This window comes from Leguminivora glycinivorella, chromosome 6, assembly GCF_023078275.1.
Source record: "Leguminivora glycinivorella isolate SPB_JAAS2020 chromosome 6, LegGlyc_1.1, whole genome shotgun sequence".
In the NCBI taxonomy this organism is placed as follows: domain Eukaryota; kingdom Metazoa; phylum Arthropoda; class Insecta; order Lepidoptera; family Tortricidae; genus Leguminivora; species Leguminivora glycinivorella.
This window is the reverse complement of record NC_062976.1, coordinates 16566813-16580750: the sequence shown is the minus strand read 5'-3', so window position 1 is coordinate 16580750 and position 13938 is coordinate 16566813. Positions and strand designations below refer to the sequence as shown.

Sequence of the window (13938 nt, the reverse complement as noted above, 5' to 3'; positions counted from 1 at the left end):
TGTGTGGACAGTTGCGAAATTGTATGGAAATCCGTGCACTCGATCTTTTTTCTATGATTTTTCAGATTATGAATTTTAAGACTGTCTGTTGCCAGCCAGTAGGCAAGAAGCTATGTATACTGGACATTCTGTTCGGTAATCAAATCATGTTTATGGATGTTGTTTCAACCTTTAATTGGTTTCAACGTCATACCGCTTGATGTATTCTGATCAATATTATATTCTTTTTTTATGCGGACACATCTCTTAATAAAAAAAAAACAAATTTTAGGTCGCATATAAATTAGTATAATACCTATACTAAGTACCTGTGACCATGTTCCGACCCCAGTCCCAGATTGGTAGGTACTTAGTGTCATGCATTGAATCTTAAATAAACTCGTACTTATTTAATTTAGTCTTCTATTTCGTATTAGTAGATTTTTAAGTTAACAATCTCCTGAACTTTACTAGGAAATATTCTCCACGTTGCACCTCTCTAATTTAGAAGATAATGAATAATAAAATATATACAACTTTTCATTAAAATAACCAAATAATAAGAATCACGTATCTAAGTAAAAATAATAAGTTATTAGTATCCGTAAAATCGTAAAACAAGAATGGTTTCGGATCACCCAAACTTGATGATACATCTATGAATAAAATAGGGCCAAATTTGTATCCAATATAATTCACGAGATCAAAATTATACAACTAATTTAAAACACAAGCTCGAAATAATATTACATAAATAATATAATTAATTTAGACAACAAATTTTCTAATAGGTTCGAAATAAACAAGTCTTATTTATATTTATGATATTGTTAAAAAACGCTTATTTTACTTAATCTAAGCGTAATACAACTGACGTCGTCGTAAAGGGTCATGAAGTTTAATTTCGCGTACATTTTCTGTTTCTTTCTGGTAGCGTAAACTTTGAATCTATGGTCAAATAATTTAGTCACAGACGCATATATCACTGTATAAGTTCAGAGTTCGTCATAATAAATCTCTCATCGTACTCGGTGCTTTTCTATTCGTTATGCCAGTCTTGAGTAGCTTGAGAGCTTGTCTAACAACTGTTATTGCCACCTGATTAAAGTCAGGTCTAGTTTTTCCTCTGGCTAGCACTCAGAACTGTGCATCTGCAAATGTCAGTGGTAGCCAAGCGTAGATACTTCCTTTACACGCAATCGTGGAAAGCGTACATGGATGCAAAGTTGGCATAAGCTGTAGCCAAAATGTGGGGCCCATTGGCGGCAGTAGACTCACGAAGACACTGGTAATTCAGTAGACCTAGCTCATGATGATGAGTTGTCCGGTGTTGTTGGCGTACACGAGCCCTTGGCCGGGCTGCGGCGCCCAGCGCAGGCAGTTGAGGCTCGTGAAGCCTTGCTCCCAGTTCTGTTCCAACTCCTTGATGGGAGACAGACCAGTGCGGCTCGAACTCTCTGAAATCGAATAATTAGGATTATAATTAATTTATCCAGTTTTGTAATAAAAAACAGTGCGTGGAGTCCCTTCGCGCGGAAGAAGTGAAACTTCATAACATAACCTCAAAAACATTTTGCCGTTTTTGCGTTTAGTTACGTCCATCTTTTTACTGTTATAAATATTTTACATTGCTATTTGCTCAAATAATTTTGCACTCGATCTAAATATAAAACATACGCACACACGGGCCCCTAGTTAATGAGTAAAACAAATTAATTACCTATTCACGACGTGAGACCGCTAAGATGACGCTCGAACCAGATGTCGCACATTCCAACTATTCTATCTATCTATCATTCTAGGCATTCTGTTCTGTCACTGACTGAGTGAATAAGTGAATGAATGGAATGAGTGAGCGGCATTTCGCGCAATGACACTGACAGAATGTTACGCGCTGTCAGTTGGAAGTCGCATTTGAAGTTTCACTTCAATAAAACATTATTTAAGTTAAACAGTTGTATTAAAAGTTAACGTAATATTTTCAGAACCCTGTTGGTCAGTAACCGTGCCCCAAGTAGCTAAGTAACGCGCAGTGGGCAGTAACTCACTCACCGTGCGGGTCCAGTCGGAAGAGCAACGCAAACACGCTATTACGCGCGTTCGGCAGCGTGGTGAAGCGCCGTGACCCTAGCCCGACGGCCAGGTGTCGCGCCGTGGGAGATAAGGCCACTGAGACCGCGCTCTGCTCTAACACCGCTGTGTGCAGGCATTGGCCTAGTCGCGACCACTCCAACGAGTACACACCTGCAAAATAAAAATGCATAAGCAGTTATTTCAATGTGAAAGTTAAAGAAATATGTTACGCAACATTGTTTGCTTACTTACCCAGCCAATGGTTAGTGTTCCTTAACCGCGGCACTGGCAGTAACGCCACAAGCAGTCGCCCGTCTTTTGATATGTCAATACTTGCGTCGTTGTGTATGCGACATCTTTGGACCACCACGTTCTTTGTACCTGAATAATACATTAGCGGTTAAAATTGTGTAAGATTATGACATAAAGAGAGGGTTCCCCGCCGAATAGTTTTTGGTGCAAAAGTTATCCATAACGGGGTAACGCCATAAGTATTATGGGTACTTTTGCACCAGAAACGATAAGGAGCGGGGTTTAATAGTTAGTTTATTTATAAATACTTATTTTAAGTTAGATTTTCTTCTATTATTTTCTTATATCTGTAAGTTAACAACAAAACGAATATTAAGTAATTACTCGTAGATATTACTTCCACATGCAAAAGTAGGTATGTTTGGCCAGGGTCATATCTGATCTATCACAGCCTTTCGCTGTCGACCAGGCCTGCACACGGTACGCGTGAGCGCGTCAGACAAGATGTTATGGTCTATGAGCCCCGCCGTGCTGCTGAATCGCGCGCCACTGCTCTTGTACATCTCGTCTTCCATCGTGGCGTTCTATAAGATTACTTACTGTCGGCGATGTCGGGCGTGTCGCCGGTGGTGAAGTCCCAGGCTTGCACGCGGTGCGCGGGGGCCGGGAGCGCGTCGGACAGTATACCGGAGTCGAGCAGCCCCGCCATGCCGCTGATGCGCCGCGCGCCGCCGCCGCCGCCCTGCTCCTCATCCACCGCCATGGCGTTCTAAAACAAAACCACAAACGTAACAGGTAAAGCGACTGTGACATGTGTGTGTGCTGACATGTCAATATTAATCAATAATTTTACCTGTGCCAGTATAATTGGTTGCAGGTACTCTTGAATGCGCGGCAGCCTGTGCCGCGGGCTAGTCGCGTCGTTGGCGTTGTGATCGTTGGCCTGAAGCAGCGCCGCCACGTTGTTCACGCCGGGCATCGGCAGCACCTCCACCACCCCGGCCACTTGGCTAGGCTCCTCTCGGTCCTGCTCGGGCCGCGGCCCCAGAAAGTGGGGCCTGTTCACTGCGAACGGCCGCCCTCGACCGAACTCCGGTCCGCTCGGAGACCTATTCCCTGGCTGCTGATTTTCCGGATTGTTAGATTGCAAAGCGAACATCTCCCGCACCGAGGACGGCGTATACAATCGAATGGTTTGTAAGCGTCGGTAGCGATTCCTCGCCGCCGACCGCAATCTCACCGCTTGCATGTGAGCTAGGCGAATTAAATGGACCCTCTGCTCGAACTCGTCTAACGCGCGAGGCGATTCTTGTCTGGAGTTGTCACCCGAGGGAGAAGCGTTCGAAGGCCCCGCGACCGGCTCGTCGAGTGTGTTAGGAACATTTTTTGAAGTATTGATACCGGATTCTTTATTGGGCACGAAGCGCATAGCCGGGATCCGGTGATGAGATATTGGAGGAACTCTTTTCTTAACTATGGGATGTGCACCTGGATTGGTCCTGTGCAGCGCTTTAAGTCTTCTGCTCTCTAAATATAGTTCTCTTCTGTTTCTTGCTGTCGCCGAGTTATTCCTATTTGCAGCTGATATTTGAACCGCGAGCCGATTGCTCCACTTCTGCGTCCTAGAATGAGAGGGAGGCGAGTCCTCTTGCGTGGTACTTGTTCCTGTTCCTACGCACTGCGAAGTTCGCGGTCTTTCTCTATCAGCGGCGCGACCATCATTATTTATTTTTTGGATAGGGACAGCTCCCGGCTCCGGATCGCCAAGGAGAGTCGGGTTGTTGAGAGACATGACTTCATCAGGGCCGTCGACATCTACATCCACGGGGCCCGAGTGCTCGGCGTTTTGAATGCGGACTACATTCGACGAATCTACCCGGGTGCTCGAACTGCCAGAATTACTGCCGGATCTCGCGGCATTTCTATTCGTCATCAGCATTAGGCAAGTCAAACCTAAAGCTGTTTTTAGAGTACGTAACATAGTTATAATAAGTTGACTCAGACCTCTCTCCTCCAAACACATCATCATCATATTGAACATTACGGAGAGAACTTGCATGGCTCGCATTCTGATTTCGTGTCTCGTGGCGCTTATTTCAATGACGCGTGCGAAATCTCTTCGAGATCTGCTGTGGGGGTGCCTGTGAGATAAGCGGTTTGCGGCGTGATTTCGAGACCGCCGACGAATCTCGTCTTCGGGCCGCCACCTGTAGCTGGACTGCAGCCGGCGCCGCGTGGAGGGCGAGGCGCGCACGCTCGGGGAAGACCTCGCCTGCGGGGAGCGCCGCGGGCGAGGCTCGCGGTTGTCTGTATTAGTTTCTGTCGAAGTGTTAAGATCACTCCCCGTCACATTGGAACCGCTCGCGGTTTCAGAATTTCCTGGAGCGTCCCGTCTCTCCGACTGGCTCCTCCCGCTTTCGTCGTTTCGTGCGTTATGCCTGGCGGGTCTCGTGCTATGCAATTCGGATAAAAACATACATCTCTCTAACAGAGATCTAGTATAATAGCTGGGCAAGTCTTGTCGCCCGGTTTCCCTATGCAGCGTTAATATTCTCCTGCGTAAATTTTCCCACATAGCGCGAAGCTCGCGCATGGTCGTTCTGTTGCCGCGCAACCACTTATTGGTCAACAGCAGAGCGTGTTTTTGTAAGGCGTGAACCCCCCACCTGACTCTTCTGTAGGCCTCGTCGGGCGGGACGACGCCGCCTCGCGTCCAGAAGTTATCTCTACTGGTAGACGGTCGATCGGCGCCGAGGTCGGGGGCGTCGGTGGACGGTCTACTCTCCGGTTGCGGGCCTCGCTCCCGTTCCGCGTCGGCGGCGGACGGAGCGGGGTCGCCGTCCGCGGGCCCGGCGAGCTCGGCGGCCGGCGAGCTGGACTGCGTGCGCCGGAGCAGGCCGGACGCGACCTGGAGCGGCGTGCGCCGCGCCCGGAAGATGTTGATGTCCAGGGACTCGTCGCTGTCCGAGTCGGAGCTGGAGGAGAGCAGGTCGCGGCGCAGGCTGGAGCTGAAGAGGCGCACGCGGGGGCGCACGCGCGGGCGGCCGCCGCCCTCGCTGTCGTCGGAGCGCGCGCCCGACGCGCTCCTGCGCCGCGCGCCGCCGCGCTCCACGCTGGCCAGCGTCGACAGCGACATGTTCGTTATCAAGTTTAATAATCTCGTTCCCGAATCCCTCAGTATGTCGCGTATTAAATCTAGACTTTCGTTGATCGCCTGCGCGTCGACGGGGGCGTTGGTGGGGCTCATCTGGGTGGAGGAGTTGGTCATGGCGGGCCTGGCGGCGGGCGGCGCGGGCGGCGTGTCGGGGCGCAGGCGGAAGCGCGGCCACGAGGGCGTGGAGGACGCGTCGGAGGAGGTGGAGGCGCTCTCGCTCTGCAGCGCGCTGGCCATGTGCGCGAGGTGCTGGCGCCGCCGCTGCGCCGCTATATTCGCGAACGACGTCGCCGTGAACAAGCTCGTGCGGGACGAATTCGCGTTCGAAGACGACAGTTCCGAAAAATTCACTCTGTTAGACCGGGATAGGCCGCCCGCCGAAGAGAAGGGGTTGGGCAGTAAGCGTGTGCGTTCGTTCTGGTCTATCGTTCGGAAAGACCTGCCGGTGCTTTCGGAGAGGGGTTGGAATGCTGACGATCGCGACCCAAAAATGGAATGTTCCTGTTGCGGTGTCTCTGGATTTTGACTTCTGGAATCAAAATAAATATTGTATAGAAACCTGTACCAAAGTATACCGCATACAATAATCGCGCTTAAAAATTTGTTGATATACCTAATATGGGTGTAAGAGTTACCTCGGGTTTCCATCAATAGATAGTACGTCGAGGTTCAAGAGGCGACTGCTGCTGCCCTCCCCGTCGCTTCTTTCGGCCGCGTCTTGCCGCCGCGATGTACTAGGAGAAGGTTGTGCTGAAGTAACAAACAAATGTATGTATTGAATTATATTTGGACAGCAAACTGAAGCGGTCATTGTATTGCTCACAATATTATTTGAATATTCTTTCTCGGGGTCTCACAGCTGCGAAATCATGTCCGTAGTGACGTTATTTAATTATGATGACGTAACAAGAAGGGTAGTTTACCGTCATCATTGGCAGTGGAAGTGGAGGGGCGCGCGTGGCGCAAGCACGGCGGGGGCGCGAGATCCGTCTCCATGGGGTCGGTGCCCCGGTCCGTCTGACGGGCAAATGGGATTTGTCAAGTGCACTGAGAGAATTTAGCATTGTGAATTTAACAAGTTTGACTTGTTGCGGATTTGTCCGTTTGAAACAAAAGTATTTTAGTGAACGGAATAAATCACAATATTGATGATACAAAGTCGAATTTGTTCGAACAAGGTCAAACTTATTAAAAGGTATTTGATTGAATCAGCCAAACGTATGTTTAAAACAATATATGTCATGCTGCTTTTATAAAATCGACTTGTTGATTCAAATATATTGTGCATTCAAATGACGAGTAACTTGTAGAATGTACCTAAACAAAATCTAACTTGTTGTTTGGACCAAAGAGCACGTAGGCGCTATTTTAACCAAAAAACTTGTTGAACGATCATGAAAACTGGTTGTTTTTTCTCTCAGTGTGTTTTTAAAGCATACTTAATATTCTAAACGGGACTTAACTAAATTTTTAACACATTAACTACCAGACAAAAAATGGCACACTACCTGAGGAACCGGACGTTATCTATAACCGCCCGCTTGTATGGCGACAACCCGCCCAGCGGGTAGTCCGGCGGCATCTGACCAAAATATATGAGTGCCTACTTCCTACCAGGCGGGTTCTTGTTTGCGAAAGAGCTAATCTCCGACATTTCAAGGCTGGCGTTGTCCCCATGGTCTCAACACAAACCTGTATGTCTAAGTACCGTTTACAATATTAAGTATGCGTAAAAATCGTGAAAGTTTAAATCAGTGTTTTTCAAGCAAGTTTTCACTTTATTATAGCTACTTAATTAAATGATACATTCAGCAGAGGAGTCTCTTAAAAAAATGTTGATGCCACAAATGGTTTCATTTATAGGTTTCCACAGATGATACAGAAATAATTGCTTACTAACTTATCAATCAATAATTTCTTACTATCACTCATCCAATAGGTGATCTCACAACGGGTTACAAGCAAATACCACTGAGCCTATATTAATTATTAATCATAGTGACGATATGATACTTTGAAAAAAATCTCGTATCTCACACTGCTCCTCAAAGTTAAAACGTAGTAAGTCTATATGCATTCCATACATACTTATTACATTTCTCTTTTCATTGACAGAAGAAGATACAAGTTTTTTCAAAGTAGTGACGATATATCCTCAAACTTACATTGAAATTAAATTAGGAAAAACTCACCGTATTCGGCGGCGGCGGCGTACTAGTCAGTCTATGGCGCACCATAAACAACCTCTGGTAGTTCCTCACCAGGCTGTCATACCGCTGCACCAGGTTCTGATACGAGTTCACGATCATGTCCTGGGCCGTGCCGGGGTTCTCGGGTCGACTCGGGCCTTCGCTCGGGTCGTCCCTCCGGTTCAGCATGATGGTTGGGGGACCGTGTTGTAGTAAAGTTGTTGTGACGTTGCTGGAGGGCCCGGTGGTCCAGAGAGATATGCCGGTTATCAGCTTGTAGCCTAGGGCGTCGAATGCTACATATCTAAAAAGAGTGGTTTAGTTTAATGAATTAAATTCATAATACGACGTGTCATTATACGTTTAGTGTAGATGAATACTCTTACCTCATGGTCGAGCTACAAAATAGTTTGGCTTACCTAGCAATTGAATGTAGGTGTCAAGTCGCAGGAACCAGTGTCTTTTAATCTAATAAGCTACTAGTGCTACTATCTACAACCTGGCAAAGAGTAGAAATTTAAAAGTAGCGACTCATGTTGTGTTGTCCCTTTCAAACATGACGAATACATTACGACATTATTACACACACTACGACGTTACAATTTAAATTTTTAGTCTTTTTTTAAGGCTGCACATAACCATATCCTATACTTATGCTGATAGATTCTATGTACCTATTAGCCCTTTAACCATTTTTTCTACTCCCGAACTGTTATTTGTCATTTACAGGGTCTTGCATAGATCTTTAAAACCCTACATAAAATTCTATTCCATGCGCGCAGTATCGAAAAAACTGAAAACGCATTGTTTGGCTTTGTAACCATGGCAACGCATTGTTATAACGATACTGCGCGCGTGCGCGGGAAGGCTTTGGGCAGCTGAGCTGACAAACCTTTGCGTCAAAATACAGGGAATAGTGTGAATTTCACGAAAGTTATTCAAGAAAACTATTAAAAACTAAGTGCATGGTCGTAGAAAAAGTATTGTATGCAACGGTGTTCAACTGAGTCAAAAAATACTCGTGGCGTCTTAATAACAATTTTCGGCTTCGCCTCAAATTGTTACCCACGCCACTCGTCTTTTTTGCCCTCCTTTAAACGCCTGTTACATAAAATACTATAGACGTTTGTTCTACACATTCGATTTTAAACTGTAATTCTTATAGTAGCGATGCGTTTTTGTTTTAAGTATAATGGCACGTGTGCCCCTACCGAATGAAGGGTTAGTAAAATATTATCCTCGACGAATTTCTTGCGCCTCCGATGTGCTCTCGGGATTATGGTATGGCGGTTTAAAACAGAATTAGTTCCTGACATAAAGTGTTATGAAATGTCATGAAATATTTAGAATTTCACTTACCTAACTTTTTCATTAACATTGTTAGTGGATACCCTAGTGAAAGGCGCCGGCTGGCTCCAATCCCAGAAGTACAACTCGTTATATGTTGCAATCACCAGCAGTTGCTCTCGTGGATGGAAGGCGATGGAAGCTATCACTGTCTCGTTCCGCACGTTCCATACTTCACTGCCACCCTGGTAAATGGCAATAATGGCATTTTAACCTTTTGATTTTTTTTGTTTTCATCGAGCTTGCTGACACGAAATTACATGAAGACTTGTCTTATTAGACGGTTGCGAAATGAGCCGGAATCTGTTTCCTTAGCAACAATAAATATCGTCACTACTTTGAAAAAAACTTGTATCTTCGTTTGTCAATGAAAAGAGATTTTTTTTTAAAGTAGTGACGATATACATATACATGTATATTTTGTATGTCATATGACTGGCGCACAATTCATAGGTATCTCATAGGTAAGCGTGCTCCACCGTAGACCGCATCATCACTTGCCATCAGGTGTGATCGTGACCAAACGTCTACTTATACTAAAAAAAAACTTTGACCGCAAAAGCCCATATAACCCCATTTTCAACCTTCGTGCATTACGAATAGGTTCAAGATGAGTCATCGTGAAGATACGCTGCGCGCGACAGGCAGGCGTTACATTCCTTAGGGCCCATTTAGACGGTACGAGAGCTCGTATATGAGTTTTATTACATTGCGTATTTTATGGCTGTGCAAGTGTATGTAACCTCAACAGACCGCAATGTAACTAAAATCGCATGCGAGTTCGCACGCCGTCTAAATCAGGCCTTAAGAATACTTATAAGGATCCGACTAGATCACTTTATGATGCGCAAAACATAGAATAATGTTCTTGGTTTTGTGTGTGTGTGTTTTTAATATAGACTTGTTAGTATGTAGAAAAACATACAAAAATATGCTTAATTGTTAAGGGCATATCATGTTTACATTTATATAAATTACCTATGTTTTTGTGATATTGTAACTTTTTATTTTTGTTCATAGGTACTTTACTTACTTATATTTTGAGATGGTAAACTAATTTGTACTTAGTCTTATTCTCTTATGTAATGGAAAAAACATGGACATTTATATTAGTTCTAAATTAGTTCAGGAAAATAGACAATATAGGAGGACATTACAATTAAATTACACAATATATATTTATTGTAATAATATGACTCAACTAAATTACAACACCATTACGATTAGTATATGTATTTTTGAAATAAAAACCCTCTAATGTTCTTCGCTATAAAAAGTACTGATTAAAATAAAAGATTAGCAACAATCATTTAAAACTTACACTGGATATGTCCCAAACCCTGACTTGTCCTCCGAGACAGCCCGAGCCAATGAGCTGCGGATGGGACGGATGGAAAGCAATGCACCATGGCGTCCGAGGATGCCCCTTTAATATCCTCACATGTTTGCCACTCGCCAGCTCTGACACGTACACATTGTGGTTACCATGAGTTGACGCTACTTTTGTGCTGAAAAAAGAAGTTAAATACTCAAATTAATAACTTTGTATTATAAGGCCTAGAATATAACACTATTGATAAATGTAAAACTTACAATGAGATAAAAATATTTTGATTAAAGACAAAAACAAAAAATATTTATTTACAAGCACATGGGTGAATCAACTTCTTCTTGTCTGTTATTGCCATGGTTACGGTCCCCTGAGTCACGCTGGTTTTATGCAAAGTTGTGCTACTGAAATTATGCAAGCATCAAGCATGCATGTAGTCCATGTTTGTTGGTGGAAATTAAGGAAAGGACTTGAAAACACCAGAAAAATGCATGTTTTCATAGTTTAAGTAGCATATTTTTGCATAAAACTAGTGTGACTCAGGAGACCGAAACCATGGCAATAACAAACAAGAAAAACTTGATTCACCCACGTACATTCAGTACCAAATTTAATGCGACAACCAAAGCACAATATTTACCAGAATGTCTCCTTATTATTATAATGGTAACAAAGATGTGGAACGATTTGATGCTTTCACTATCACAAATATCACAATAGATTTGATGCTGTCTGTACCAAAAATGGTACTGATACCGCAAATAAAGTGTACATTAGTAAATAATAATGGTTTGTCATCTCAGCATATTGCCTGTGACTTCCAGTCCAGTTCTAAACTTGGTCCATCTGGTGACGAAACATGATAATAATAGGGAAAACCTTTGGATTCAAAAAACATCTAACTTAAGTACAAATAGTCATGCCAGTGCCATAATAGTTATGAAAGATGCAAGCTATTAATGTATACTTTCTATATTTATAATCAGATCTTGTTTGCAACATCTTGATCTTGATATGAGTTTTGTCTTCACATGTTGAATACACATTGCCTCAATTGCACATAAAATAATTCAAGATAATAATATGAGATTGCAAATAAGTGCAATCTCTTTTAAGCAATCTTTGACCTCTGATTTAATAAACATGTAGTAAGGTGTGTTTTTATAGTAAAGTATATATCTATGTATAAACATGCAATTTAATGTTTATAAGATAATGTAACATAATGAAGAATTTAACTGTCAAAGCGGACCCCAGGCTCCCATGAGCCGTGGCAAATGCGGGGATAACGCAAGGAGGATGACGAATGAAGAATTTAACTCGGAACAGGATCAAATAACTCAAAACTTAAAAAAATGAACATCCTTACCCATCAGGACTGAAAACCATCAGAAATGTAGACCTGGGGTACCCTGGCAAATCGCAGGACTGTAAACAAATATTTTCCTCTATATTTAATATGCTGGCTGAGTAATGTCCTTAAAATAATTTCATACAAATATCATATGAAAAAACAGGTCTACTTAAATCCCAGACCAAAAGAACTAATATGCAAATTGTTTATTCAATACTTCAAGGTTGTTTTGGTAAGTTTATGTTTAGATCCCTGGGGAGGGATTAATGACACTATTTATAAATGAATTGTAAATTGTATCATTAAATTTTTATACGAATTATTTAAAAAAAATGTTAACATACTCTTATAGTAAGTGGTTTCTGCACTAAGATATCCTCGGCAATATTTTCAAGCACAGTTTTGTTGGCCGGACTGTGTGGAGGATCCAGGCCGTGCTCCCGCCACTGCCAGCTACGGACAGCATTACCGACTTGGGGAGCATCATCAATAGGCTCAGTCTTGATTCCAAGCCATTCATTGTCTATTGGATCCATACTTCTGTAAAATAAAACCTGTAACTTAAATGTTCTCCTTTGTCTTTGCTAGAGAAAGATAACTCTCATTCATTTGTTGCAGTCAAAATGCTATTCTGAGGTGTTTAAAATAAATACTTATTTGTTTTAGCTAAGGTGAGTTGGACTTACTCCAATAAATTACCTATATACTTTTAGAAGCATACTGACTATAAAAGACCAAAGGCATAGGTAGATTTTAGTTACCTGGTTTATAATGATTTTATGATATTCAGAGGTGAAAAGGCTATCTGTAAAAGAAAAAATATATTTTTACAAACTTATGTATATGTAAGATAATAGAAATAAACAAGTAAAACAAAGATGAATTTCAAATATGCTATAGCAAATGTATTTCAAGGTATTTGTGAAATAAAATCCTCATATAATTAGTAATAACTTGAGTTGATAGTATTTCCTTACATTAGATGTTTAGCACGGTTACGTGAATGTTTATCTTAATTGCCTAGAGTTCCCATTATGTACTTCTAACAACCGGGTGAGCCATATTGGAATTCTTATGTCAACAGGTTATTTCTTATCATAAAAACATGGAATAACAACTATATTCTTCAAAAGATTAGATGACATGATTAGAACGAACATCGATCTGGTAATAGCGGCTGCATTTCTAGTTATACAACCTACTCATACTACGGAATAATAGAAAAGATACAATCATTCTTACTTGAATCATGATGTGGGATTACAACGTTGCAACAAAATCAAACATGTAGCTGGTTGAAATCAGTTGTTTTTCATTGGTTATCAGAAAGTTTACATAAATAACCACAAATTCTACGACTTAAAAATCCATAACAGCAACAATCCAAATGCACACAGCTGCGAACTGTCAAAATGCAGAGTTCGAGAACCTTTGGTGAGTAACAAAACGTAGACTTGACGAACAAATCCAACTTTATGTTATTACATTTTAAAATTGTACAGTTAGTACAATAATACTGTATCAATATTTTTAACATTTTTATTAGATTTATACTATTCCACATTTTTAGCAAATGTACACTCATGTTGGCTAATCTGAAAGATACTTAAATTTGTACCATGAATATTGCATGAACATGACGCAAAATCGGCGCCGGTATTTAATATTTGGACCCCAAGGGAGTCCCTTGAAGGGACCACAGATTTTCTCATTGCCTCAGGCAGACAGCGAGATTAAGATTTTCTATTTCTTTGGTAGACTTTTCGCCCTTGCAACAAAAAGCAAAATCGATTGAAAGAATGCCGAAATGCGATTTGAAACGTAGTGATTCAATGCTCTTTGGATTTAATGCTCTTTGGTAGTGATTCAATGCTCTTTGGCGATTTGTTGCAAGAAGGGATGGGACGGCCCAACTTGCGTACTGGGATAACTTCGGTCCAACTGTTACGAGGCATGTTTGATCATGTAGAAGTCCCGTCGTAACATAAGTATAGCCGATAAGGCAGAAGGAGCGAGAAAATGATAAGTTAATCAAACCTTACCGACTGATTCGCCCGTCTGTTACAAGGATGGCAATGGCAACATTCATTTGACAGATGGCAAAAGTGATCGTGATCGTGAATCGGTCTGTTCCGTTTGTTTAAAATTTTGTGAACGAAAACTGCATCAATTGATTTGTGATATTAGTTGAGTTTTAGACGTTGTAGTGTTTTAATAATATGTAATAAGAAAGTCGGTGCTGCGGCAAGGCAGATTCCGG

At 42.3% G+C, this 13938-nt stretch overlaps 1 protein-coding gene across 1 annotated transcript; it reads right to left on the bottom strand.

The window, feature by feature from the left end:
• Window positions 1-655: 655 nt before the first annotated feature.
• LOC125227095 (activating molecule in BECN1-regulated autophagy protein 1A-like) lies at window positions 656-13059 on the bottom strand. Its single transcript, XM_048131289.1, has 14 exons — window positions 12921-13059; window positions 12440-12483; window positions 12023-12218; window positions 11694-11752; window positions 10316-10502; window positions 9007-9179; window positions 7651-7951; window positions 6382-6475; window positions 6094-6208; window positions 3158-5987; window positions 2905-3073; window positions 2305-2433; window positions 2032-2223; window positions 656-1436 (listed from the first exon to the last, which is right to left on the bottom strand). Exons 3-14 carry the CDS (start codon window positions 12212-12214, stop codon window positions 1282-1284), a joined length of 4596 nt encoding a protein of 1531 aa, XP_047987246.1. The 5' UTR covers window positions 12215-12218; window positions 12440-12483; window positions 12921-13059; the 3' UTR covers window positions 656-1281.
• Between the last annotated feature and the right edge of the window lie 879 nt (window positions 13060-13938).